We start from the raw sequence: 24,865 nt of genomic DNA on the forward strand, positions 1-24,865 counted from the left end.
GGGCGTTCCACAGGGAGGGCGCCACTACCGAGAAGGCCCTCTGCCTGGTTCCCTGTAACTTGGCTTCTCGCAGTGAGGGAACCGCCAGAAGGCCCTCGGTGCTGGACCTCAGTGTCTGGGTAGAACGATGGGGGTGGAGACGCTCCTTCAGGTATACTGGACCGAGGCCGTTTAGGGCTTTAAAGGTTAGCACCAACACTTGGAATTGTGTGTAGGTCTTTCAATACCTGTGTTATGTGGTCTCGGCACCCGCTCCCAGTCACCAGTCTAGCTGCTGCGTTCTGGAGTAGTTGTAGTTTCCGGGTCACCTTCAAAGGTAGCCCCACGTAGAGCGCATTGCAGTAATCCAAGCAAGAGATAACTAGAGCATGCACCACTCTGGTGAGGCAAGTCACAGGCAGACTGCTCCTGCTCTTTCTCCACTGCTAGACCTTGGCGGTTACCAGAAGATAACTGTATTTAAACTGTAACCTCGAAATAACACTAACCAGATACCTATGGGAAGCCCACATGTGAATTCCCAGCAGCTGACGTTCAGAGGCATTATGGGCGACATTCCAACTAACTTTTACCCAGGACAGACCCACTGAAATCAATGGACGTAACTTAGTCAGGTTCATTCATTTCAATGTGTCTGAGTGAAAGTTAGTTGAATACCATCGATTGCCTGCAGCAGCAGAAGTAAAAGGTAAAGGTAAAGGTAAAGACAACATGCGGGACTGACCCAAAACATTCTTTAATGTGTGACATTTTAATGTATTTTTAATCTTTGTTGGAAGCCGCCCAGAGTGGCTGGGGAGACCCAGCCAGATGGGAGGGGTACAAATAAATTATTATTATTATTATTATTATTATTATTATTATTATTTGCTGCCTGATACAAAAACAGGACATCAAGGTGCACAGATTATCCAAAACGGGCCAGGTTATTTTGGCACCCGAGGGAGAAAATCCCACCACCATCTCTCGCTCGGAGTACAAACTGCAGCCGAGATAAATGACAAATCTGACACTGCACCCTTAAAACAGCTGCCTCGCCCTGGCTAACGCTAGCGGCGGCCCGGATGTCCCGCCCATGGATGGAAAAGGAGAGCCATCAGAGCGGCAAACCCTCCCCTCCAAAGAACTACCCTCGCCCAACCTTTAGGCGGCGCTCACAAGCTGCACGCGCTAGTGCGCAGGCGCTCAGGAGAAAGAGAGATGGAGGGAGGGGAGCCCGTTGGTGAGATTGGGAATCAATACTGAAGTAGTAAAAGTATAGAGGTGACACGCTGCGTTGAACCTATGGTGACAATTTAAATCCGCCGCTGGGCCGTGCTCCTCCCTAAAGCCGCTCTAGAAATTGGCTATGGCAACTGAGACACCTCTAGGCGTGTAAACTCCGGACTAAAACAGATCACGTTGGCCAGAAAAGGGTTCGCGTTGTAGTATAGCTCTATATTATTTCTATCTCTGCGAATTAAAAACTGCGCGGAGGAAAAGTGGGCGCAATGCGGTCTGGGAGCTGTATGCCTTCCCTTTCAGTGCCGCCGTTACCTAGAACGCCGAGGCGAAGGAGGAAGAACTACAAGTCCCAGCGAGCAGCGGGGGCGGAAGTGACGGAACATGAGGTGTCTTTCTGGCGGAGGCGGTGTCCTGAGGCTGCCCAGGGAGAAGCATGGGCGACAGCGCGTGCAAGTGGCGGGCTTTGCCCAGCGGCCCCAGCCTCAGGAACCTCACGGCGCCGGGCTACGGGCAGCCCAAGGAGCGCCAGACGCCGGCCCTGCAGGACGTGGCGCGGGCGCACACCGAGTCCTTCAACTACGCCGTGGGAGAAGGGCTGCTGCGGGCCGTGCAGGTGGAGCTGGAGGGGCCGGAGGAGGGGAGGGAGCCGGGAGGGGGGAGTCAGGGAAAAGAAGCGGTGTAATATTACTACTACTACTAGTAGTACTATTAGTAGTAGTAAAGTAGTAGTAGACCAGGAAAAGGGGATATGAGGGAAGTCAGTTGATATTTAATAATAATAATAATAATAATAATAATAATAATAATAATAATAATAAAGCTTTATTGGACTTTCTTAAGTAATGTTTCTGGATGGTTTTATTTGATTGTTTTAAATGTAGGTTGCACACAGCTTAGATTTATTTTATTAAAAATATAAATTAATAACAAGAACAACAACAAAACAACGACAACATTATTATTATTATTATTATTATTATTATTAGGACAGGAAAAGGGGGTGTGAGGGAAGTCAGTTGATATTTAATTATTATTATTAATGGGGTTCTGTTAGTATTTGTAATGTAATTTCCTCCGAAATGTATTTTACAAAGAATAAATGGTACTGGGGAAAGGAGGTGGCAATTGGCAGTTGGCATTTGATTAGTTATTTTATGAGATTTTATGTACCGCCTGATTGTAGAGGGGAAAGAACCTTCAGAGCAGTTTGCAAAGAAGGTAAAACCATTGCTTTAAAAAAGTACGGCTGTGTTTTAAAACATACAAAAAGGTTAAAACCAGCGTAGTGCAGACTAAAGCAAATCAAAACTCATTCAGGCTTCTAGACATCTGGCTAAGGCGCGTCTAAGTAAGAATACCTTCAGCAGATACAGGGGGGAAATACAGTGAAGATGTTTGCAGAGAGCTTCAGTTTGGCATTAGCCGGTATAGAAGTGAGTAATAATATTAATACTTTAAGGGTAGGAGGGATTTGTGGGTTTTAAAAAAACATGTAGTGCCTTTATTGGGACCAACTAAAAAGTCACAAAGAAGTGAGCAGGTAAGGAAAAGAGCTATTTCTCAGAGGTTCTGATCCTGGAGAAATAGTATACAGTCATTATGACCAGCAGTGGATTTGGTGGTGAGCTGTGATAACCTGTGGGTTTTCTTTTTCTTTCTCTCTCTCACTTTTTAAAGGCCATCCCACCTTTGGAATTTCTTTTCAAGAATGATCAGATCACTTTGGCCATCGTCGGGGCCACCATCAACCCTCCTATGGTACCAAAAGGAAGTATATGTAACGAGCTAAAAGTTTACCCAGCAGAATGCAGGGGGCGCAAAAGCACCTACCGCGGAAAAATAACCGTAAGTAACAAACGTAAAGGAATGTGGCAGAATCATGTGAACTTTAGAAATCCAAGGTGTGTAGAAACGTGGCGCTACAATATTTTGGAGATTTATACACTCCCAGCTGGCGTATAAGGTGAACTGTTAAGACAGCATGTGGGTGTTACAACTCCTAATAATTTGTCAGCTACCACTTTCTTCCATTAAGAACAGTTTGCAAGCATGGTGATAGGTGGGTTTGCTCATGTAAGCCAACCCATGGTTTGTCTCAAGCAGAGAGATGGGAAGAGAGCATGCAAGGCTACAAGTTAAGCATTAATATAGTTTGATTGTGATTAGAAAAACAGGCAGTGCTTCATTTGTACTAGACTACACTCTGGTCTTTCAGGAAATCTGATGAATTTGCACTTGGAATCTAACTAGACATTGTAGGGAGATGCCTTATACCATGGCAGGCTACTGATTCATCTAGCTTGTTTACACCAAAGGTAGTCAATGTGATGCCCTCCATATGCAGTTGGACTGCGGTTTCCATCAGCCCCAGCTGGTCAAGAATAGTGGGAATTGTAGTCCAACAACATCTGGAAGAGACCATGTTGGCTACCACTGGTCTACACAAGCTGGCAGCTGCTCTCCAGGGTTTCAGAAAGAAAATTGGCTGCCTCCGAGCATCCAGACCCTATTCAAGGGGTTTCTACTAGTGCACAAAGCCCTATGTTATTTGGGACCCAATATCTTGAAGGAACGTCTTTACCAGTAACTTCTGGCCTGAAATTTGCAATCTAGGGGAGAGGCCCTGCTTGAGGTCCTGCCCATCAGTTGGAGCAGTAAGGAGGATGGGAGCCCGAGAAAGGGCATTCTCAGGGGTTGTGTCCCAGTTAAGGAACTCACCCCAGCACCAAGGAAAATGGGTCATGCAGATGGGATGCTGAGAATTTTTTTTGCCCAGGCCTTTGTAACGTAGTTCAGGAACACTTTTGTCTCCTACTGTGGATGCTCTAATCGCTGTGGATGTTCTAATTGCTTTCATGAAGAGAAGTTTTATTGTTCTCAGCTGCCCTGGGTTCCCTTTGAGGAGAAAGGACATGTTATAAATTTGACCTAATAAGTAAGCACACACTGCTGGCAGTTTTTCTCTAGGCACATTGTTTGCCTTTGTAAGATACTTGCAGTGTAGCTCTTTCTTTGAGAGGAGAGCCTTCTACATTTTCAGTGATTTGGATAATCTAGATCTATTTTTCTCAAATCATTATTTCCCCTCCCATATAGGCTGATATCAGCTGGGCAGTGAATGGCATCCCTAAAGGGATTATAAAACAGTCCCTCGGAAATGCTCCAATTATGGTGAAGTCCAAACTTTGCAATCTCCACGGTCTCTCACCCAAAGAGCTCATCAAACACCATGAGGAGGAAGAGGTATTGCTGGATTTTATTGATTTGCCTTTCTATGTAGGAAGCCGCCTTATATTGAGTCACTCCTTTGGTCCACCCAGCTCCCTCTTGTCCACCCTGACTATCAACAGCTGTATGGGGTTTCAGAATGGGAGTCTCTCCCAAACCTACCTGCAGATGCCAGGGATTGACCTCCTGCATGAAAATCGGATGCTTTAACCACTGAGCTACAACCCCTCCTTTTATATATGAAGCAAAAGAAAGTGAATGTTGCATTGCTTGGAGGGAGATTCACCACGTCCATTTCAAAAGTCGTTTGTACCAAGGTTGTTTCCTCTCCCTCTGGAGAAAAGGATCCATTGACTTCTGGGAGGACCTAGGACTCCTGTTATTAATATTAAGCTTTGTACATGGTTGGAGTTTGCTTTTAAAAATTCAATCATTTTAAAGGTAAAAGTTGATAACTTCCCTAAATGGAATGGAAAATGCAGGCTACAAATACAGTCATACCTTATGTTACGGACACTTCAGGTTACGTGTTTTCAGGTTGCGGACTGCGGGAAACCCGGAAGTACCGGAACGGGTTATTTCTGGGTTTTGCTGCATGTGCAGAAGCGCCAAATCGCACCTGCGCAGACGTGGCGCTTCAGGATGCGAACGTTGTGGACACGCCTCCGTCACGGATTACGTCCGCAACCCGAAGTTCCACTGTACTTTGAAGAATAAAGAAAATAAACTAGATTATGTTGAAATTAAATTTCCTTTTACTAAAATTTTGATCGTTCTTTGCAACGAAAACAATTTTAAAAAATGAGTAAGTGTGCCCTCTGCTTCCAGACCTAATAAAATTTGCCTTTGTTGATTAATGCACTGAAGTTTTAATGCACTGAAGTCAATCTCGCAGCTCTGTTAATTGCCTTTTTTCACCTTTTGGCAGGAAATGGGAGGCTATTTCATTGTTAACGGTATAGAAAAGGTGATCAGAATGGTGATTATGCCAAGGCGCAACTTCCCCCTTGCAATGATTAAACCAAAATGGAAATCCAGAGGTCCAGGCTACACACAATATGGTAATGTTGTTCTTTGTAAAATAACTTAAAAATAACCCTGCATTAAAAAAAAAATAATCACATGATGAACAGCATGTGCTGTTGCTCTTGCTGTTCTCTGGATTTAGGAATTCGTCTACCTTTGATTCTCCCTCCCCTGATGCCGTTGAGTTTCTCTGCCCACTTCCACGGATGCTGGAGTAAAGTATGTAAGGGGTGCCAGAGAACAGTGGCAGAGCATGTGCTCTGAATGCAGAGTGGGGGCATTTTGGGCAGCCAGACTGGAAAAGAGGACTGCCTGCAACCTTGGAGCATGGTCTGAACCCTCCTTACCTGGGTCCCCCAGACTGTTTAGAGTGGATCACAGCCACCTTTCCTGGACCTGACTCCATATGCCATCAGGCACAGGGAAGTTCAGGTCAAGAAAGGTCAGAAAAGAATTGACGCCGCAAGCTGTAAGGGAAGAGTCGGGTGCGCTTCAAGCAGCTGTACCTTGACATTTCATAGAATTGTAGAGTTGGAAGGGACCCTGAGGGTCATCCAGTCCAACCCTCTGCAATTCAAAGCTTGAAGGACCATAGCTGAATAGTAGAGCCTCTTCTTCACATGCATAAGGTCCCAGATTCAGTCTCTGGCATCTCCTGGTAGGGCTTGCTGTCTGAATCCTGGAAATCCACCGTCAGTCAGCATAGACAATACAGAGCCAGATGGACCAATGGTCTGTCTCATTATAAGGCAGATTGCTATGTCCCATCAATCACCTGCTGTCTCCTGGCCAAATCAGACTCCCTGCTCTTGTCTTAGAGAGCCTTCCAACCAAAATAAGCTATGCTAGACTTCATTTTCATTTATTATAATTCTATGCTGCTTTTCACTCAACATGAGTCGCAAAGCAGCTTACATAACAATAAATAATAACATAAATTGCAACATAAATCATATAAAATAATTAACAAATTGTCAGTATTTACAGATTTACAGTATTCCAGATCTTCAGGAAAACAACCACCTTCTATAAAGCACTATTAACAAAGCAACTTTAAAAAATAGGCCAAACAGCATGACCACAAGAAAAATTGTATTATAAAATCCACAAAGCATTAACAGCACTCATAATCCACAAAACAGTATTAACAACATTAACAAGCTAACCACCAAAAGCACTAAGCACTGCTGAATTCTACTAGGCTTGATGGAATTAGTAGTTTGACTGTATAATGTTAGTACAGAGGTGCAAATGAATGTCCTGTCTTTGGTGATTGCTAGGGTTGAATATTAGGTAAACTGCATTGTTTCCTCTTTTGCTTATAACAGTAATCATGCTGGTATTTTTAGATGACAAAATGACACAGTAACTCTTAGAGGTTTATTTGTTTATTAATTGGTATATAAATCTTGCTTAAGTAATTGGTGCTACGATTTGCTTCCTTTGGGTGGCGCTAGGTGTCTCAATTCACTGCGTTAGAGATGAACACACAGCAGTTAACATGACCCTTCACTACCTTGAAAATGGCACAGTGATGCTGAACTTCATTCATCAAAAAGAGCTGTTCTTTCTTCCACTCGGATTTGTACTGAAGGTACTGCAGCTGTGCTCTGTCCGTAGGATCCCTGTTATATTTTACACACTACTTTCCCAAGAACCATGAGACGTACAATTGCAAAGAAGTCGTTCAAAGTTAATAGCCCACCTGCTTTCAAACACTAGTGTAAGCCATTTGTGGTATGTCAATAGCCTGAAAGGAGAGTGAAGACACTCTTCCAGTTTACAGTGTCATTCTGTGCTTGCATGCCTAGAGTCCATTTCTACTCAAGGCAGGTTGAGGTAGGCAAGTGGCTATTTACAAGCCTGTCACTAGCTTAGATTAAATGTAACAGTCGAGCCATGATTTTCATGAACGGGCTTTAAACTTGAAAACTCCTCCCTTCTTTCCTAAATATTTTGCTGTGATGTCCAAATTGAGCAAAATCTGAGCTTCCAATTCCAGCTTGGAGGCAAACCTTTTGCCCTGTATGAACATGGCAAACAATGGATTGTTTAAACCAAATAGAGAATATAGCTATAGATATATATAGTATAGTTCACCTCATTCCTCCCTGTCCCCACATTCCAGGGACATGTTGGGGAAATGGGAAAACATAAGAAGAAAAAGGCTGCCTGCCCCAGTATACATGGTAGCAGCCTATATACAGAATTGCAGTCTTTGAAAATCATGATGCTTTTAGTGATACCTGCCTAGTATATTCTCCCCTCCCCCCCACCTCCCAAACTAATTTCTTCAAACCTTTTCTTTCTCTGCTGCAGGCATTAGTTAGTTTCTCAGATTTCCAGATTTTTCAGGAGTTGATTAAAGGAAAAGAAGAGGATACTTTCTATAAGAACTGTATGTCTCAGATGCTGCGGCTGGTAGCAGAGGATGGCTGCATGACGCAGAAACAAGTCCTCATCTTCCTGGGCCAGCGCTTCAGAGTGAAATTCAGCCTTCCTGACTGGCACAGCAGTGAACAAGTTGGAGAGTTCCTTCTTAAGTATGTCTTTAGGCAGACGTAACTTAAGACACGGGTGGTGCTGTGGTCTAAACCACAGAGCCTAGGGCTTGCCGATCAGAAGGTCGGCGGTTCGAATCCCTGCGATGGGGTGAGCTCCTTTGCTCGGTCCCGGCTCCTGCCAACCTAGCAGTTCGAAAGCACGTCAAAGTGCAAGTAGATAAATAGGTACCGCTCCGGCGGGAAGGTAAACGGCGTTTCCGTGCACTGCTCTGGTTCGCCAGAAGCGGCTTAGTCATGCTGGCCACATGACCCGGAAGCTGTACGCCGTCTCCCTCGGCCAGTAAAGCGAGATGAGCGCCGCAACCCCAGAGTCATCCGTGACTGGACCTAATGTTCAGGGGTCCCTTTAGCTTTACCTTTAACTTAAGTTTTACCTTCCTTTTGAAATACAAAACCAGTCTTTGACTGGTTTCAAATCAGACCCTGGTGCAGGAGTCCCCAACCTGGAGGCACGTTCAGAAATATTAAAGGTTGAATCCAACAAGACACTGCATCAATGGAATAACCTCCGCAAGGGCAGTGCCTCCAGATCTGTTCCTGAGGGCTGGGAGAAGCCCCAAATTTGGAGGATGAGAGGGAGGGGAAGTTCTGTTCCACTTGTGCAATAGAATGCAGCCTTGTGCAATTATTCAAATCTAACATTCAGTGGGTGTGCAGTCTGCATACACAATAGCTGTACAACCCCAAAGAGTGTACACTCTTTCACACAAACACTTCTATGTGTATAGAAGCAGCTTGTACCTGCGCTCAGTGTAACGTGCGAGCAAGCATTGAATGTTTCTTGGGGACTGGAAGTCTTAGTTTCATGAAGAAAACCAATGTGAAATTTTATTTTTTGTTACAATTCGTTGCATGAATAATAATTACCCAAAAAAAGCTATTCTCTCCCACCCCAACGGAAGACTAATTTTCTTCCAGTGAAATGGGCCCTTTACCAAACCTGAGGTAAGGTCACCACCACCATGAAATCCTTGGCTGCTATTTATTTGTATGGCTGAAAGTACCAAAGGCAAGTTGCAAAGATAGCATTGGGCTAAAATCACTGCCATGTTTAAGTTTTGGAGTGATGCTCAGCTAAAAAAGAAATGGTTATCACAAAACGTTGTGTTGCTCCCACAGCCAGTGCATCTGCATACACCTGAATAACAAAGCTGAGAAGTTCTACTTGCTTTGCTTCATGACTCGAAAACTGTTTACTTTAGCCAAAGAAGGCTGCATGGAGGAAAATCCTGACAGTTTAATGAATCAAGAGGTGCTCACCTCGGGACAACTTTACCTCATGTTTTTAAAGGTACTACCCTGAGAGTTATTCTCCATTCCCCTATAGATAGCCAGAAACATGCTCTTTAATAGTTGCCAGAAATCTGGGTATTTTTTTCCCTGTGTGCCATGAGACACAGGCAACAGCTTTCCAGGTCACATCAAGCATCTTGTGGTTCCCACAAACTTCATTTATTTTGTGTCTTTTATGTCATTTATAGGCTGTCCCATCACTGAAGTCCTCTGGGCAGCTTATGGGGTTTAAACCAACAAAATTACAAGCCAGTGTGGTGCCCTCAAGATTATGTGGACTACAACTTCCATCAGCGCCAGCCAGCCTGGCCAGTAGCCTGGAATGATGGAAGATGTAGTCTACAACACCAGAAGGGTGCCATGTTGACAACACCTGGTATAGCCCATCAAGTAATTTCAAAGGCCTGGGGGAAAATAAAAAGGTTTTTGCATGGCATCAGAAAGAGATTAAAGTAAGTGCCAAGCAGGTTTCATTGAGGAGGTAATTCTAATATTAAGGAGCCACTGCTGAAAATAGCAGAATAGGAAATTGCTGTCCCTGGATAAAATAATCCCAAGTAAAAGCTGTTCTTATTATATATGGAGTTATTTGTGCCGGGAAGTTTTGTGTTTGGTAGGAGAGCTGAGGTTCTGGGTTTTTTGTGATGAAGCTGGAGACGGAAAATTATTCTCCAGTTGCCCTGCCTCTCATAGATTTCTCACAGCTATGTAGTATCCCTCTTACAGGTCAAATTTGAGCTCTGATGCAAGAATGCGTATTGCATAGCTGAAAGTACTTCAGTGGAAATGTCAGCAGTATCCCAATGAGCTAGGTTAAGCAGTAACATGGAGCTATGGTTTGGCGCCACATGAATAAGTTTCTAAGGGCTCTCAGACCTGTGTGCAATACAACTCCAGCTAAACCATAGTTTTCCATTTTTGTAACCCTGGCTTGTTCTTGCCCTGCAAACTGAGATCCCCCCCCCCCCCAGTTCTCCATTGCAAGGACTTCAAGTGACCAGTCATCTTTGCAGGTTCAGTTAAAGTGACAAACTTCTGCCGTGAGCCAAGGAGGGGGTTGCAGAACACAAGGTCATTTGAAAGCGTGTTCACGTCGCAACAGATTGTGCTTTGGTTGATAACTGCCTCTCAACCTAGTCAGTTGGGCTAAATTGCTGTCGGCTGCAGCTTTGATTGATTTCCCTGCTTATTAAGCTGGGTATCTCTACTCACCTCTAGTGGCTGTATATTTGGTCAGAGCATTGAAATCTGTACCGGTAGTTGATTCTGTGTGACACATTTTGCAATGTAGAGGTTCCAAAGCAGATGTACATAACAGGAGCTTGGTTGTGATGAACCGGGAGGCAATTTGAGAGAGGCCAAGTTCCAACGGCGACTTTCCCCTCTGTCCTTGTGTTGGGACAGAACCATTCCTTGCCACGCACATACAGTCATACCTTGGGTTACAGGCGCTTCAGGTTGTGTTTTTTTGGGTTACGGACACACCAAAACCCGGAAGTACCAGAACGGGTTACTTCTGGGTTTCGGTGGTCGTGCATGCGCAGAAGCGCTAAATCGTGCTTTGCGCAGAAGCACTGAATTGCAACCCGCACGTGCGCAGATGCTGTGCTGCAGGTTGCGAAGACTGCGGGTTGCGAACGTGCCTCCCGCGTGGGTCATGTTCACAACCCAAGCGTCCACTAGTTCGTCACGTGGCCAGTTTGTATAGAAGTGTGTTGCGTTAGTTCTTGAAGTCTTTTTTCTTGTTCTTCTTATCCTATATCGCAGGAGAAGATGGAAACTTGGTTGCAGTCTGTGAAAATAGCTTTGGACAAGAAAGCTCAGAAGTCAGCTATGACAATTAATGCAGAAAACATGATGAAGATTCTTGGCATGGGGACAGATATTACAAGGATGCTCGAGTATCTCCTTGCTACTGGCAACCTGCGCTCTAAGACAGGTAAAAATGTCAGAGACCTACAGCACAATTTTGCAGCTGTAGTCTGAAGCACGTGGATGGCACCAGCTTGTGAAAGGCTGCTGTAGACATTTTGGGCACATCACAAGCGAGGGGCTTGTTTGCATGTGAGAATTTGCAAACGCACAACAAAGCGGATGCAGTGATTCTAGGGTGCAGAGATCAGGTTCCATGGAGCGTTGCCTTTTCGGGTGGGGGTTTAACCCAACACTTTCTTTTCTTTACATTTGTAAAACTGCTGCAAGGCATGGTGAAAACTCAGCACCCAAGGAACACATTTCCAGAAGTTGGGGTTGTGCAACTTCCATAGCTCTCCTATCCACCCTCCCAAGTCAGAATAGGTTATACAGAGTAAGAGGCATTAATGCTGATCTGACCAACGTACGTCATGTAGACAGGGCAGGAAACTGTTTCTTCCTTGTTGCATAACTTGGGATTATTTGGGTGCAGAATTTTAACTTTACTTAGTACAGTGGTACCTCGGGTTACATACGCTTCAGGTTACATATGTTTCAGGTTACAGACTCTGCTAACCCAGAAATAGTGCTTCAGGTTAAGAACTTTGCTTCAGGATGAGAACAGAAATCGTGTGGCAGCGGCAGGAGGCCCCATTAGCTAAAGTGGTGCTTCAGGTTAAGAACAGCTTCAGGTTAAGTACGGACCTTTGGGACAAATTAAGTACTTAACCCGAGGTACCACTGTATAGCATGTACATGCTAAATCCTAATTGTAGGATCAGAATGCTACCTCGTTCTAAAGATGGATCATTTGTATCCATCACTCCCGCCACCAATTAACTCCCCTTTAGATTGCAGTCCAGCCTGTAGGATGCTGCAACCAAAGATCAGGAAAGGTGATGCACACCATATCGTTCCAGGGATCACAGCATAAGTAAGCAAAGGAAGGCGCAGATTACAAGGGGAACGTATTGCGGATGATTGGCCAGTCTGTTGGTAATCATTATGCCTTACATTCCTAGAGCGATTCCTTGCTGCAGCCACAGAAGCTGTTACTTGGCCTACACCCCTCTTGAATCCTGACCACTTGTGTTTACATCCCCTTTTAAAATAAAATCAGAAGTCCTAGTGGATGCTTACTCTGCTGCGATGTTCAGATGTTGATGCAGTTGAATATTTGACGTACATCACACAACTCTGTGCATGTGGTGGTGGTGTTAAAACCGCTACTGCTACCAAGCAACTGTTCTTGCAAAATAATTCTTGGATCAAAGCTGATATTCCCTGCTTCCCATTTCTCTCTCTCTCTCTCCAAGGTCTGGGCATGCTGCAAAACTCCGGCCTCTGTGTGGTAGCAGACAAGCTGAACTTCATCCGCTACCTCTCCCATTTCCGCTGTGTGCACAGAGGGGCTGATTTTCTCAAGATGAGAACCACCACGGTGCGCAAGCTGCTGCCGGAGTCCTGGGGCTTCCTTTGTCCTGTCCACACGCCCGATGGAGAACCGTGCGGTCTGATGAATCACATGACAGCTCCGTGTGAAATAGTAACACAGCCATCGTATACATTCTCCCTGCCATCCTTGCTTTGCTCTTTGGGTAAGAATGGATCTATTTGATCTATAAGAAATGCTTTCAGGGGAAAGCAAGTCTCAGATCGGTAGGGTTGCCCTTTCACTGAGCTGTAATTAATATGCCCACAGAGATGATTGCAAAGTTGTTGTTTAGTCGTGTCTGACTCTTCGTGACCCCATGGACCAGAGCACGCCAGGCACTCCTGTCTTCCACTGCCTCCCGCAGTTTGGTCAAACTCATGCTGGTAGCTTTGAGAACACTGTACAACCATCTCGTCCTCTGTTGTCCCCTTCTCCTTGTGCCCTCCATCTTTCCCAACATCAGGGTCTTTTCCAGGGAGTCTTCTCTTCTTATGAGGTGGCCAAAGTACTGGAGCCTCAGCTTCACGATCTGTCCTTCCAGTGAGCAGTGAGTTTGATCTTCTTGCAGTCCATGGGACTCTCAAGAGTCTCCTCCAGCACCATAATTCAAAAGATTGCAAAGTAGTGGGTTTCAAATTGGGATCTGAGGAATCCTGTTATTCCTTGGAAACATACCTGGCTTTGTCAGTGAGAAGATCATTTATGGCACACACACACTTCCTTGAACAACACTTTTCTAGACTGCTAGTCTTCCCTTGCAGGCTGCAGCCGCAAGAGTGTCTGGAGTACACCCTCAAGTTGTGCTGGGCAGTGGTGAGACCCAGCAGGCCCAGCCAATTCCCACTGAGTACTAAGCATGTGCAGTAGCCCCAGAGCCAGCCCCAGAAGCCTCTGTAGTGCATAGGAGGTCTTTTTGGCACAATGCAGAAGACCCTTAGCAGACAAGCTCATGTGAAGGTAGTTGTCCAAAAATTGAAATCATGGAGGCTGAGGGCTGCAGCTCATTGGTAAGCTGCGTGCTTAGCAAGCAGGTGACCCCGTGCTCCATCCCAGGCATTTTCAGTTAAGAGGATCATACTTCAGGTGCTGGAAAGACCTCTGCGTCAGATCTTGAATAGCTACTACCAAGGAGACCATACTAAGCTAGATGTACCAAAGTGGACTGAGTCAGTACAAGGCAAGATCATAACTTGAACCACTGTGCTAAAGCACATGGTTGCTGGCCACAGGCTGGCCTTTCCCCCCTTGAAATCCTATACCTGATTAGTCATTTTCAACAATAAGCTCTTGGGCTGCATTATTGGTATATATTTCTGCAGCATAGTTTTAGAATGCAAATAAAGACAGTCTCGCTTCCTGGGTTCTTGGCTGAACCAGGGACCTGAAGCCATCATTCCCTGCTTCACATAAAACACTGTTTAGTCAATGCCCCACCCTGTTTTCAAAATGAGCCACAAATCCTTCCTAGCATGTCAGTTAACAAAATAAAACCTAGCGAAATTACAGGTTTGTATGTTTCAAACCACCTAGAGAGGCTTGTCAGTTGCAACGAAGCTTTGCTGCAAATTTTGTGTAGCCGCTAGTAAAAGGTTACATCTGTTCACCTTCTGAAGGATGCTTGCAGTCGGTGGCATTGATGCATCACATATTGCTGTGCAACTTTCTGTAGGTGTCACTCCAGTTGATGCTGTGCCAAGCCAGCCCTACTCTGAATGTTACCCAGTTTCACTAGACGGCTCCCCAGTAGGCTGGATAGAGAAGGATCAGGCTCCTGGTCTTGTGGAGACACTCAGGCACTTCAAGGTTAGTTTTATTTGTGCTACAATGTGCATCTCTACTGTACTTGAAAGTCTGCAGGCTGTTGGACATCTTATAGCATTTTGATGATCCAGCTGCCTGTAGCTATGTTTATCCGACAGAATTAAAAGGGTGAAGAGATAAAGATGAATTATCATTGTATAAATACCTGGCCCCACCCTTGCTGACTGTGGGAAGAGTTGCTTCTTTTGAATATTTTGTTCTTCACTTTGCCTCTGTGGATCAGGAGAGACATTTCTGCATCGCTCTCTTGCTTGTAAAATGGACGCTTCTTTGATTTATGCCACTAGGCAATGCAAGAAAAGAAGATTCCCGTTTGGACAGAGGTGGTCCTTATCCCGATGACAGGAAAGCCCAGCCTTTACCCAGGACTCTTCATTTTCACCACCCCTTGTAGGATGATGCGCCCCGTGCAAAATTTGGCCCTGGGAAAAGAAGAGTTAATTGGCACAATGGAGCAGGTACATGTTGATTATGCAGCCGTGATCTTGGGAATCCTTTTAGTGTATTTGAACAATAGTATGCAGGTGGCTGTGGGTTAAACCACAGAGCCTAGGGCTTGCCGATCAGAAGGTCGGCGGTTCAAATCCCCGCGACAGGGTGAGCTCCTGTTGCTCGGTCCCCACTCATGCCAACCTAGCAGTTCGAAAGCACGTCAAAGTGCAAGTAGATAAAAAGGTACCACTCTTGCGGGAAGGTAAACGGCATTTCTGCGCTCTGCTCTGGTTCGCCAGAAGTGGCTTAGTCATGGTGGCCACATGTCCCTCGGCCAATAAAGCGAGATGAGCGCCGCAACCCCAGAGTCGTCTGCGACTGGACCTAATGGTCAGGGGTCCCTTTACCTTTACCTTTACCTTTATCCTAACTGGGTGGTTGAATTCCTTCTGCTGCTGTTACTGTGAGTAGACTTGGAAGGGAAATGGGAGGTCGTTGGATTCATATCGGGGAAGAGCTGTAGCTCAGAGGTAAAGCATGTGCTTTGCATGCAGAAGGTTCCAGGTTCAATCGTCCTCCCATGTTTCTATAGTCTTGCACTTTCCTGTGCAATTTGGGATTGTGCAACTACTTAAAAATATTAACAAGTCATCAATACGAAGAGCCATTGCTAACAAGTTAGTCCAGTGGGTATTGCCTGTGCATCTGTGACCATTTACTCTGCATCTTTTTCTTTCTAATTCTGCAACCACAATTGTCGTCGTCGTTGGTGTTGCTGAGCATGTTTTAATGCCACTATTGTATGTGACAAGTCACCTTATCTCATGAAATGCTCTTTCCAGCAGGAATAGGTTTTAAGGAAATGAGCTATCATTACCACGACTGTTAAAATCTGGTAAAAGGCACTCTTTTGATTGTGTGTGTTGACTTAATAATACGGCATTGAAGAATTGTGGCTTCCGTTGGTGTAGAAGTCTTTTCCAAGAGCTTTGCTTGTGTTTAATGTGCTTGGTGACCACTCATAGAAGCTGAAAATAGTTCAGCTTGCTTGCTTGCACTGTTCTCCCAAAGAGAGCTTCTGCAAAGGGTTTAAACTGGCTTTCCCTTACCCAAGGTCTTCATGAACATTGCTGTGTCTGAGGATGAAATTCAACCGGGACTGACCACACACCAGGAGCTCTTTCCCCACAGCATATTAAGCGTGGTGGCAAGTTTCATTCCCTTCTCGGATCACAACCAGAGTCCAAGAAATATGTACCAGTGTCAGATGGGTAAGTAATACTTAGTTGTTGTTTTTTACCCTGGCCTTGGACAGTTCTAGTTGCATTTTTCCGACCCACCCTTTTCTTCTGATGTAAATCATGTTAACTGCTTTTTAATCATGTACAGTGGTACCTTGGTTTTTGAATGTCTCTGAAGTCAAACGTTTCGGTTTTCAAACGCTTTTCGGAAGCCGGACATGCCACACGGCTTCCGTATTGAGTTTTCTGAACGTGAATGCTTCCAGAAATGCATGCTTTGGTTTTCCAGATGTTTTGGAAGTCAAACGGTCTTCCGGAACGGATTACGTTTGAAAACCGAGGTACCACTGTATTATATTTTATGGTGAAGGGCAGATAGTAACTCCTATAAAACAAAATAACAAAAATGTTTATAGGAAACTCATTCTCCAAGTACAGATTCTTATGTAGCCAATTGGCTCCTATCCACACATCAAACTATCAGTTGAGGGAATGCCAAAATTTGCAAACCACCCCCCAAAAAACCATAGTTTTTTCGGTGGGGGGGAGGTTGGGTGGGACGCCAAAACAGTGCAGGGAGAACAATGTTGTCATGGGGCACACAACACTGATAGTTAATGAGGGGCAGCTAAAGAACCAGGTTGTGGGGAAAATTAAACAGATTATACTGGGGGGGGGGGGTTGCTGTGCATGTTGGGGCTGATGGGAATTGTTGAAAGACAACAGAAAAAAAGGGAGGGGGCTCTACAGAACTAAAATCTTTCAAGTGGAACAGAAGATGGAGACTTGAGGATGCTGGAAACTTTAGATTGCATATAGAGCAGCCCCACATAAGGATTTGAAAAAGAAAGGGAAACAAATGGAAGTGAATGCCTTAAGTGCTGTATTATTTTTATACTTAGGAAATACAGTGAAACGCCTTACAGGAGGTCAGGCTAGTTCATCATCTAGCCCAGTATTGTCTTTTTTAATTTTTTTTATTATTTCCTTTTTTTATTAAGTTTTTATTGTTAAAATGGTTCATCATTAATACACATATACAAGCATACAAACATACATTTCATACAATCCTTAAAAGTGTTCAAACATACTTACATTCAATCCCACAAATAGTTCCTTTCCCCATCACCATCCACCACCCCTCACCCCACCTTTGTGTTTGACTTCCAATCTACTCAATTACAATTTCTTTCCACTTCTATTACTTTCTTTCACACACCTTTAGCCTGATTTCATACTTCTTTATCTATTACACATTGTCATCCATCTTATTTGATATTTCAATATTTGAAACGGAACTTGTTTATTCTAATAGGAGTTCTGATTTTTCGATATGATTTTGCAAGTATCTTTTAAACACCTTCCAGTCCCTATCTCTCTTTTCTTTTGAAATCCTTCCAATTTCTTCCATTGTTTTGGATATATTGTAATACTCCAATAATTTGGCAAGCCACTCTGTTTTTGTCGGTATTATACCACTTTTCCAGTTTTTCGCAATCAATAGCCTTGCTGCTACTGTTGCATATAAGTATAAGGTCTTATCTTCTTCCTTTAGGCTTCCTGGTACTATTCCCAATAGAAAACCTTCTGGTGTTTTCCTAAATGAGTATTTAAACATTTTTTTCATCTCATTATATATTATTTCCCAAAATTGTTTGATGTTTAAACAATTCCACCATATATGTATCATAGTACCTTTTCCCATGTTGCATCGCCAGCAGACATCGCTACAGTTTTTATTCATTTTTGCTATTCTTTCAGGTGTTAAATACCATCTATGTTGCATTTTAAGGTAATTTTCTTTCAGTATATAACACATAGTAAATTTCATATCTTCTTTCCACAATTTTTCCCATTGTTCAAACATAATATTTTTCCCAGTATCTTGCGCCCATTTGATCATTGATGCTTTAACTAATTCATCCTTTGTTTCCCACTCTAAAATCAGATCATACAATTTAGATATATTTTTTGATTTTTCTTGTATTAAGTATTTATCGAATTTTGATATTTCCTTTTCAAATCCTGACTTTTTGTCTTTTGCTAATCTATACTTAATTTGAATATATTGGAACCAATCACTAATATGAGCTTTAATTTCTGTGTAATCCTTTAATTCCAATTCTCCGTTTTCTTCCTTTAATACAGTTTTATAGGTAGCCCAATTTTCTTTCATATTTAATTTTTTCACTGCGACAATTTCTGCTGGCGATGCCCACCAGGGAGTTTTCGGTTCTAGGAGTCTTTTATATTTCTCCCATATTTTATATATAGATTTTCTGATTATATGCCCTAGGAAGCCTTTATGTACTCTCACTTTTTCATCTATTAAATAGGCATGCCATCCAAATCTCGTCTCTACTCCCTCTAAATCCAATACATCCGAGTCATCTAATTTGATCCATTCCTTTAGCCAGGTCAGACCCACCGCATCGTGATATAACTCCATATCTGGGAGACCAAATCCTCCTCTCTCCTTCTTATCTATCATTATTTTGTGTTTTATTCTTGGCTTTTTCCCTGACCATATGAATTTAGCCAAATCTCTTTTCCAGTTATTAAAACATTTATCTCCTCCTAGTATTGGGATACTTTGAAATAAAAACATCATCCTTGGTAATATGTTCATCTTTATTACCGATATTTTCCCTAGTAAGGAAAGATTTAATTTTCCCCATACTTGCAAGTCATTTTTTATTTCATTCCATGTTTTCCCATAGTTCTCATTACTTAAATCTATAGTGTTTGTTGTTAAATTTATTCCAAGATACCTTATTTTCTTTTTAATTTCCAATCCTGTAATTTCTTGTAATTTCACTTTATCTTTTTCTTCCATATTTTTCACTAGTATTTTGGTTTTTCCATAGTTTAATTTGAATCCTGCTAATCTACCATATTCGTTTATGCATTCCAATAAGTATTGTCTTTTCTGACTGGCAGTGGCTCTCCAGGGTCTCAGGCACAAGTAATTCCCATCTCCTGCCAGGGAACCAGCCTGTGACCTGCATGCGAAACCTGCCTTCTACCTTTGAGCTCTGGTCTTTCCCTATGGAAGACATGAGTTTATTTCATCTGATGTCTACTGTGTCTGTGTATTCTGTCCTTCCAGGCAAGCAGACGATGGGCTTCCCGCTTCTGACCTTCCCATACCGGTCAGACGATAAGCTCTACCGACTTCAGACCCCTCAAAGCCCACTGGTGCGGCCGGCTATGTATGACCATTATGACATGGACTCCTACCCGGTCGGTACAAATGCAGTCGTTGCTGTGATCTCCTATACTGGGTACGACATGGAAGATGCAATGGTGAGTCCTCGGTTTTAAAAAAGCAAAAAGGAAATTTACGTTCAAATCAACGCTGTTCTCCCTTCCTAATCCCGTCAGCTTAGGGTGAAAATGAAGGGAGATGTGGAAAATCAGTAAAAATGATTTGGCAAAAGAAAAGAGCAAACAAAGGGGGCAAAGTGTACGTTAACTTGGCACTCTTTTTTAAAAAAATTTATTTAATCATTTTTTCAATACAAACAGCAACCACAAAAAACCACATACAACAAAAATCATAATAACACAAGTTAAGAACAGTTTCAGGTTAAGAACGGACCTCCGGAACGAATTAAGTACTTAACCTGAGGTACCACTGTATATGCAGCCTAATCCCCCACCCCAAACTCATAACATTATCATTATTATTACTTAGCTTGAACTGATTTCTATTTTGCCTTTTAGAGTGTGTACCCCCCCTTCCCAGGCTAATTACAAACCAATCCAGCGTTAAAATTCAAACTTTAAAATGACGTTTAAAAACAAAGAATGACATTAAAATAGCAGTACTGTAGTAGATCAAACACTTCCTAAATAAGAGCGCTAAGAGCATCTGAATTTGGGGAGAAAAGGATCTTCCAAGTTTCCTTAAAGGCCAGGTTTTTATATGACATTGATTTGTTGTGGGGGCTTTATTTCATGTTATTTTTAGATCTTGAACAAGGCTTCCTGGGAGAGAGGCTTTGGACATGGAAGTATCTACAAAACGCAACGTATTGACCTTGCGGAAAAAGTCAAGAAGGGAGAGGATAATCTGGTGTTTGGGATTGGTCAGGATAAGCTGGCAACTTTGCAGAATCTGGATCCTGACGGCTTGCCCCACATCGGAGCCAGACTTCAATACGGGGACCCTTTCTATAGCTACGTGAATCTCAACACGGGGGAAAGCTTTGTCACCTACCACAAGTAAGTTCAAAATGCTGCTATTTAGCTACAGTTTTCAACAAGATGGTGTGGATTGTGTGTGTGTGTGTAAACTGCCTATTGAAACACTAGCGAACCTGTGACTAGGTGTTGCTGGTCTACAAATCCCATCCCATTGGCCATGCTGACAAATTCACGGAGGATAAGGCTACTAGCCACAATGGCTATGTTCTCCTTTCACTGTCACAGACAGTGTGCTTCTGAATACCAGTTCCTGGGGTTCCCAAGTGGGGAGACTCCTGTCGTACTTAAGTCCTGCTTCCAGGCTTCCCCTAGGCATCTCGTGGGCCAGTGTAAGAACAGGTTGCTGTACTAGATGGCCCATGATCCAGCAAGGTTTTTGTGTGTGTGTGTGTGTGTGTATGTGTGTGTGTGTATATATATATATATATATATATATATATATATATATATATATATAGAGGTAAAGGTACGCCTGCCCGTACGGGCCAGTCTTGACAGACTCTAAGGTTGTGCGCCCATCTCACTCAAGAGGCCGGGGGCCAGCGCTGTCCGGAGACACTTCCAGGTCACGTGGCCAGCGTGACATCGCTGCTCTGGCGAGCCAGAGCCGCACACGGAAACGCCGTTTACCTTCCCGCTAGTAAGCGGTCCCTATTTATCTACTTGCACCCGGGGGTGCTTTCGAACTGCTAGGTTGGCAGGCGCTGGGAGCGCACCCCGCCGCGGGGATTCGAACCGCCGACCTTTCGATCGGCAAGCCCTAGGCGCTGAGGCTTTTACCCACAGCGCCACCTGGTTGATGTAAGTTGGAGCCAAGCAACATCTAGAGGACCATAGGTTCCACACCCTGCTTTATAGGTTCCCTGTTGAACTCCCTGGGAACCTTCCCACTCCGAAATACTGCTCTGGAAAATGCTTTGGATGGGGGCAGTTCTGTTGCAGTGCATTTGGGCAGCTATGCTCACAGGATAGCCTTGGGTTAGTCACAGGGTCACTCATACCCACAAAACTCAGCCAAACCCATTCGTGGAAATTAACGGATGAAAAAAATGTAATGCTTTTTACAAGATTGTGAAGCCTTTTGCAAGCCTTCTCTGGCTTCCCTTTTAAGATTGCAGCAAAAGGGCCACCTACCTGCCAAATTTGGCCCATGAGACGGGTCCTGATAAGGTTCTCCACCCATCCTTCCCCTCTTCTGATTGCGATGATGGTTATTAATGGTTGCAGTTAGGCAGCAATCCTTGGGACTATTTGCTCTGGGTGTTAAGGTTTGAGTTGAGAGCATTTGCTTCCTTGCTTTCTTTATTTGCAGGATCTTTCATTTGTTTCCATCTTCATTTAATCTGTATTTGTATTGGGTGAATACTTCACACGTTCCCTTCCGCCATCATCACCAAATAAATTGAAATCAACTTTCCTGCAGAATCTGTTGGCGATTCAAACCTTTCTTTCCTTTTTCTCCAGGAACAAGGAAATCTGTATTGTGGATAACATCAAAGTATGCAGCAACGACACAGGGACTGGGAAATTCAGGTGTGTGTGCATCACCCTGAGGGTCCCCCGGAACCCAACGATCGGGGACAAATTTGCCAGCCGGCACGGACAGAAAGGCATCTTGAGCAGACTGTGGCCGGCTGAGGACATGCCCTTCACCGAAAGTGGAATGGTGCCGGATATCCTCTTCAACCCTCACGGCTTCCCGTCCCGAATGACCATTGGCATGTTAATTGAGAGCATGGCGGGCAAATCCGCCGCTCTGCACGGGCTCTGTCACAACGCCACACCCTTCACGTTTTCCGAGGAGAACTCCGCTCTGGAATACTTTGGCAAGATGCTGAAGGCCGCCGGCTACAACTTCTACGGGACGGAGCGAATGTACAGCGGCGTCTCGGGAGTGGAGCTGGAGGCGGACATCTTCATCGGCGTGGTGTACTACCAGCGCCTCAGGCACATGGTCTCCGACAAGTTCCAGGTGAGGACTACCGGGGCCAGAGATAAAGTCACCAACCAGCCCATCGGAGGGCGGAACGTTCAGGGCGGCATCCGTTTTGGAGAGATGGAACGGGACGCTCTGCTGGCTCACGGGGCCTCCTTCTTGCTGCACGACCGCCTTTTCCACTGCTCCGATCGCTCGGTGACCCACGTGTGCATCGAGTGCGGGAGCCTACTTTCTCCCCTCTTGAAGCCGCCGCCCGACTGGTCCACCACACGCATCAGGCAACACGTCTGCACCACCTGCGGCCGGAGCGACACCATTGAAACGATTGCCGTCCCGTATGTCTTCCGCGTCTTCGTAGCGGAATTGGCTTCCATTAATGTAAAAGTGAAACTCAGTGTGAGTTAGGGCGGTGCGAACTGTCCCGACCTGAACACTGGGAGAGAATTGAAAGTACATTTTCCCTGTGGAACCATCTTTAAAAGGGCTGCTGTTATTACAAGCTGTCAGATTAGTCTCCTATATATTTAAAAGTGAGGTGGAACTCTGCTTAATGCTTATTTACAAAGAAATTGGGCTCCCAGGGCAAACCAGATAATTAATAAACTAACTAGAATAATTATTGGGGCTTTCAGTAAATTATTGAAAGCTGGCTGTTTTAAGAAGACGTGTGTGCTCTGCAGTTAGGACAGGTGAGGAACCTATGGGCCCTTCCATGTTGCTGGACTACAACTCCCATCATTCCCTGATCATTGGCCATGTTGGCTGAGACCGATGAGACTTGATAGCCCAACAACATCTGAAGGACCACAGGCTCACCACCTCTGCAGGTCCCATGAGAGAAACACATTTCCAATTTCCTCTCAGAGCTATATAAAATAACTTATTTTTTCATGCTGTGGATTTTCAACTGTGATGACAAATGCTGACAACAGAGATACCAAAGAGGCTTAGAAATTTTAAAAGCTGACCAGACAACTGGAAATATTTGCAGTAGAAAAAGAGACATGTGCCTTTACACCTCCATATACTGTCCCAATATTAGAAACTTGCTTACATTATTTGAATGGAAAATGGCTGCAAAAGTCCTTGGACAGCCCTGAAGCGGCCACTAAAATTGCCATAAAAGCAAAAGTTGCAGATTGTAGCCTTTGTTTTGAAAAGGAAGGAAAGTTATAGTGGACATTGTTACTTTACACCCACCATGCCATTTCTGAGTTGCATACTAGTGTCCAGAAGGACAGATCCACATCCCTACCCTCTCAGATCCCAAACGCTCTGGAACTCCGACGTTTTGGCTCCTGAGTGCTGCAAACCTGGAGGTGATTGTTCCAGTTTGTGAACATTCTTTTGGAACTCAAACGTCCGACGGGGCTTCCACAGTTTCTGATTGGCTGCAAAAGCTTCCTGCAGCCAATCAGAAGCTGCACTTTGGTTTCAGAACGTTTTGGAAGTCGAACGGACTTCTGGAACAGATTCCATTCGACTTCCAAGGTATGACACTATTTATTTCCTCAAAGTAGGTATCGGTTCAAGGATGTTGCTGTTTGCTGTTGTTGCTGTTCCATTTTCACCTGAGGCTGCTCACAACATTTCCATTAAAAGATGTTTTACAATTGGTATTGCTTTTGTCTTTTAAATGACCTTTTCAATTTAATAGAATCCAAATAATATTACTTGCTGCTTTAAAAAAAATGGTTTATGAAATGTTGCCATGTTTTGACCATGGGTCCATTGTTTGCATTCTGTGAAAAAATACTTTTTTAAAAATAAAAAAGAATCTTATGCAAATACTGCTCCTGAGTTTTCCCCTCTGTTGATATTTTAGTTTTGTTATGATTCATAGGAAAGTAAACCTGATCTTGAACCTAAACTATTGATAGTCCTTATTGATATTCATTATATTTCACACACATAGTACAGTGCTCAGAAACACTGTATTTAGATGCAAAAAGCAGAAATCCATTGATGGTTTTTAAATGTTCTGTTGGCAGGCTAATTGTCCAATTCATATTACATATGACAGTTCACAGGGGCTGGGATCAAAACATGGAAGGATCCTTAACAATCTGAATTTTTGATACGCTCCAAAATTTGGCCAAAGTAGAATGTTCTATTACTGAAGCAATCTATCTGCTTTGGGCATTTGGAGAAGAATTAAAATTGGGGTAGCCTTGCAAGCAGATTTGGGGGCGGGGGCTAAGTTCCTGGGTTGAAATGAGAGCTTGCAAATCCAGGGCTTCAAAACTTTTACTCCCTGTGTATCTCACTTTCATTTCTGAAATAAAGCAGAGACACTATTCTGCACCTAGGAAGAAGCAAATGCCTCTTCTGCCAGACACCATCCATGCAGCATGGTCCCTTAACTCCTCATCAAACGACAGAGGAGAGCCGCAAGTTTCCTTTCACCTCTGAAGACCAAGCCATAGGTAAAGGTAAGGGACCCCTGACCATTAGGTCCAGTCGCAGATGACTCTGGGGTTGCGGCGCTCATCTCGCTTTATTGGCCAAGTGAGCCAACATTTGTTCGCAGACAGTTTTT

General features: G+C 44.0%; 1 protein-coding gene across 2 annotated transcripts; it reads left to right on the forward strand.

Moving 5' to 3' along the window:
• The first annotated feature begins 1,617 nt into the window (after positions 1 to 1,617).
• POLR1B (RNA polymerase I subunit B) lies at positions 1,618 to 24,118 on the forward strand. 2 transcript variants are annotated; one of them, XM_028724912.2, is made up of 15 exons: positions 1,618 to 1,837; positions 2,902 to 3,069; positions 4,321 to 4,467; positions 5,381 to 5,513; positions 6,936 to 7,072; positions 7,798 to 8,021; positions 9,162 to 9,333; positions 11,103 to 11,274; positions 12,566 to 12,847; positions 14,354 to 14,487; positions 14,793 to 14,963; positions 16,052 to 16,208; positions 19,288 to 19,484; positions 20,152 to 20,405; positions 21,852 to 24,118. In XM_028724912.2, the coding sequence occupies exons 1-15, from the start codon at positions 1,658 to 1,660 to the stop codon at positions 22,729 to 22,731; spliced, it is 3,408 nt and encodes a 1,135-aa protein (XP_028580745.2). In that variant the 5' UTR covers positions 1,618 to 1,657; the 3' UTR covers positions 22,732 to 24,118. The 2 variants fall into 2 exon arrangements, with proteins under 2 accessions (XP_028580745.2, XP_028580746.1); XM_028724913.2 differs by lacking the exons at positions 1,618 to 1,837; positions 2,902 to 3,069; positions 5,381 to 5,513 and having other exon boundaries at positions 4,340 to 4,467.
• The last annotated feature ends 747 nt before the right edge of the window (positions 24,119 to 24,865 follow it).

This window comes from Podarcis muralis, chromosome 3 (genome assembly GCF_964188315.1).
Source record: "Podarcis muralis chromosome 3, rPodMur119.hap1.1, whole genome shotgun sequence".
NCBI lineage: Eukaryota > Metazoa > Chordata > Lepidosauria > Squamata > Lacertidae > Podarcis > Podarcis muralis.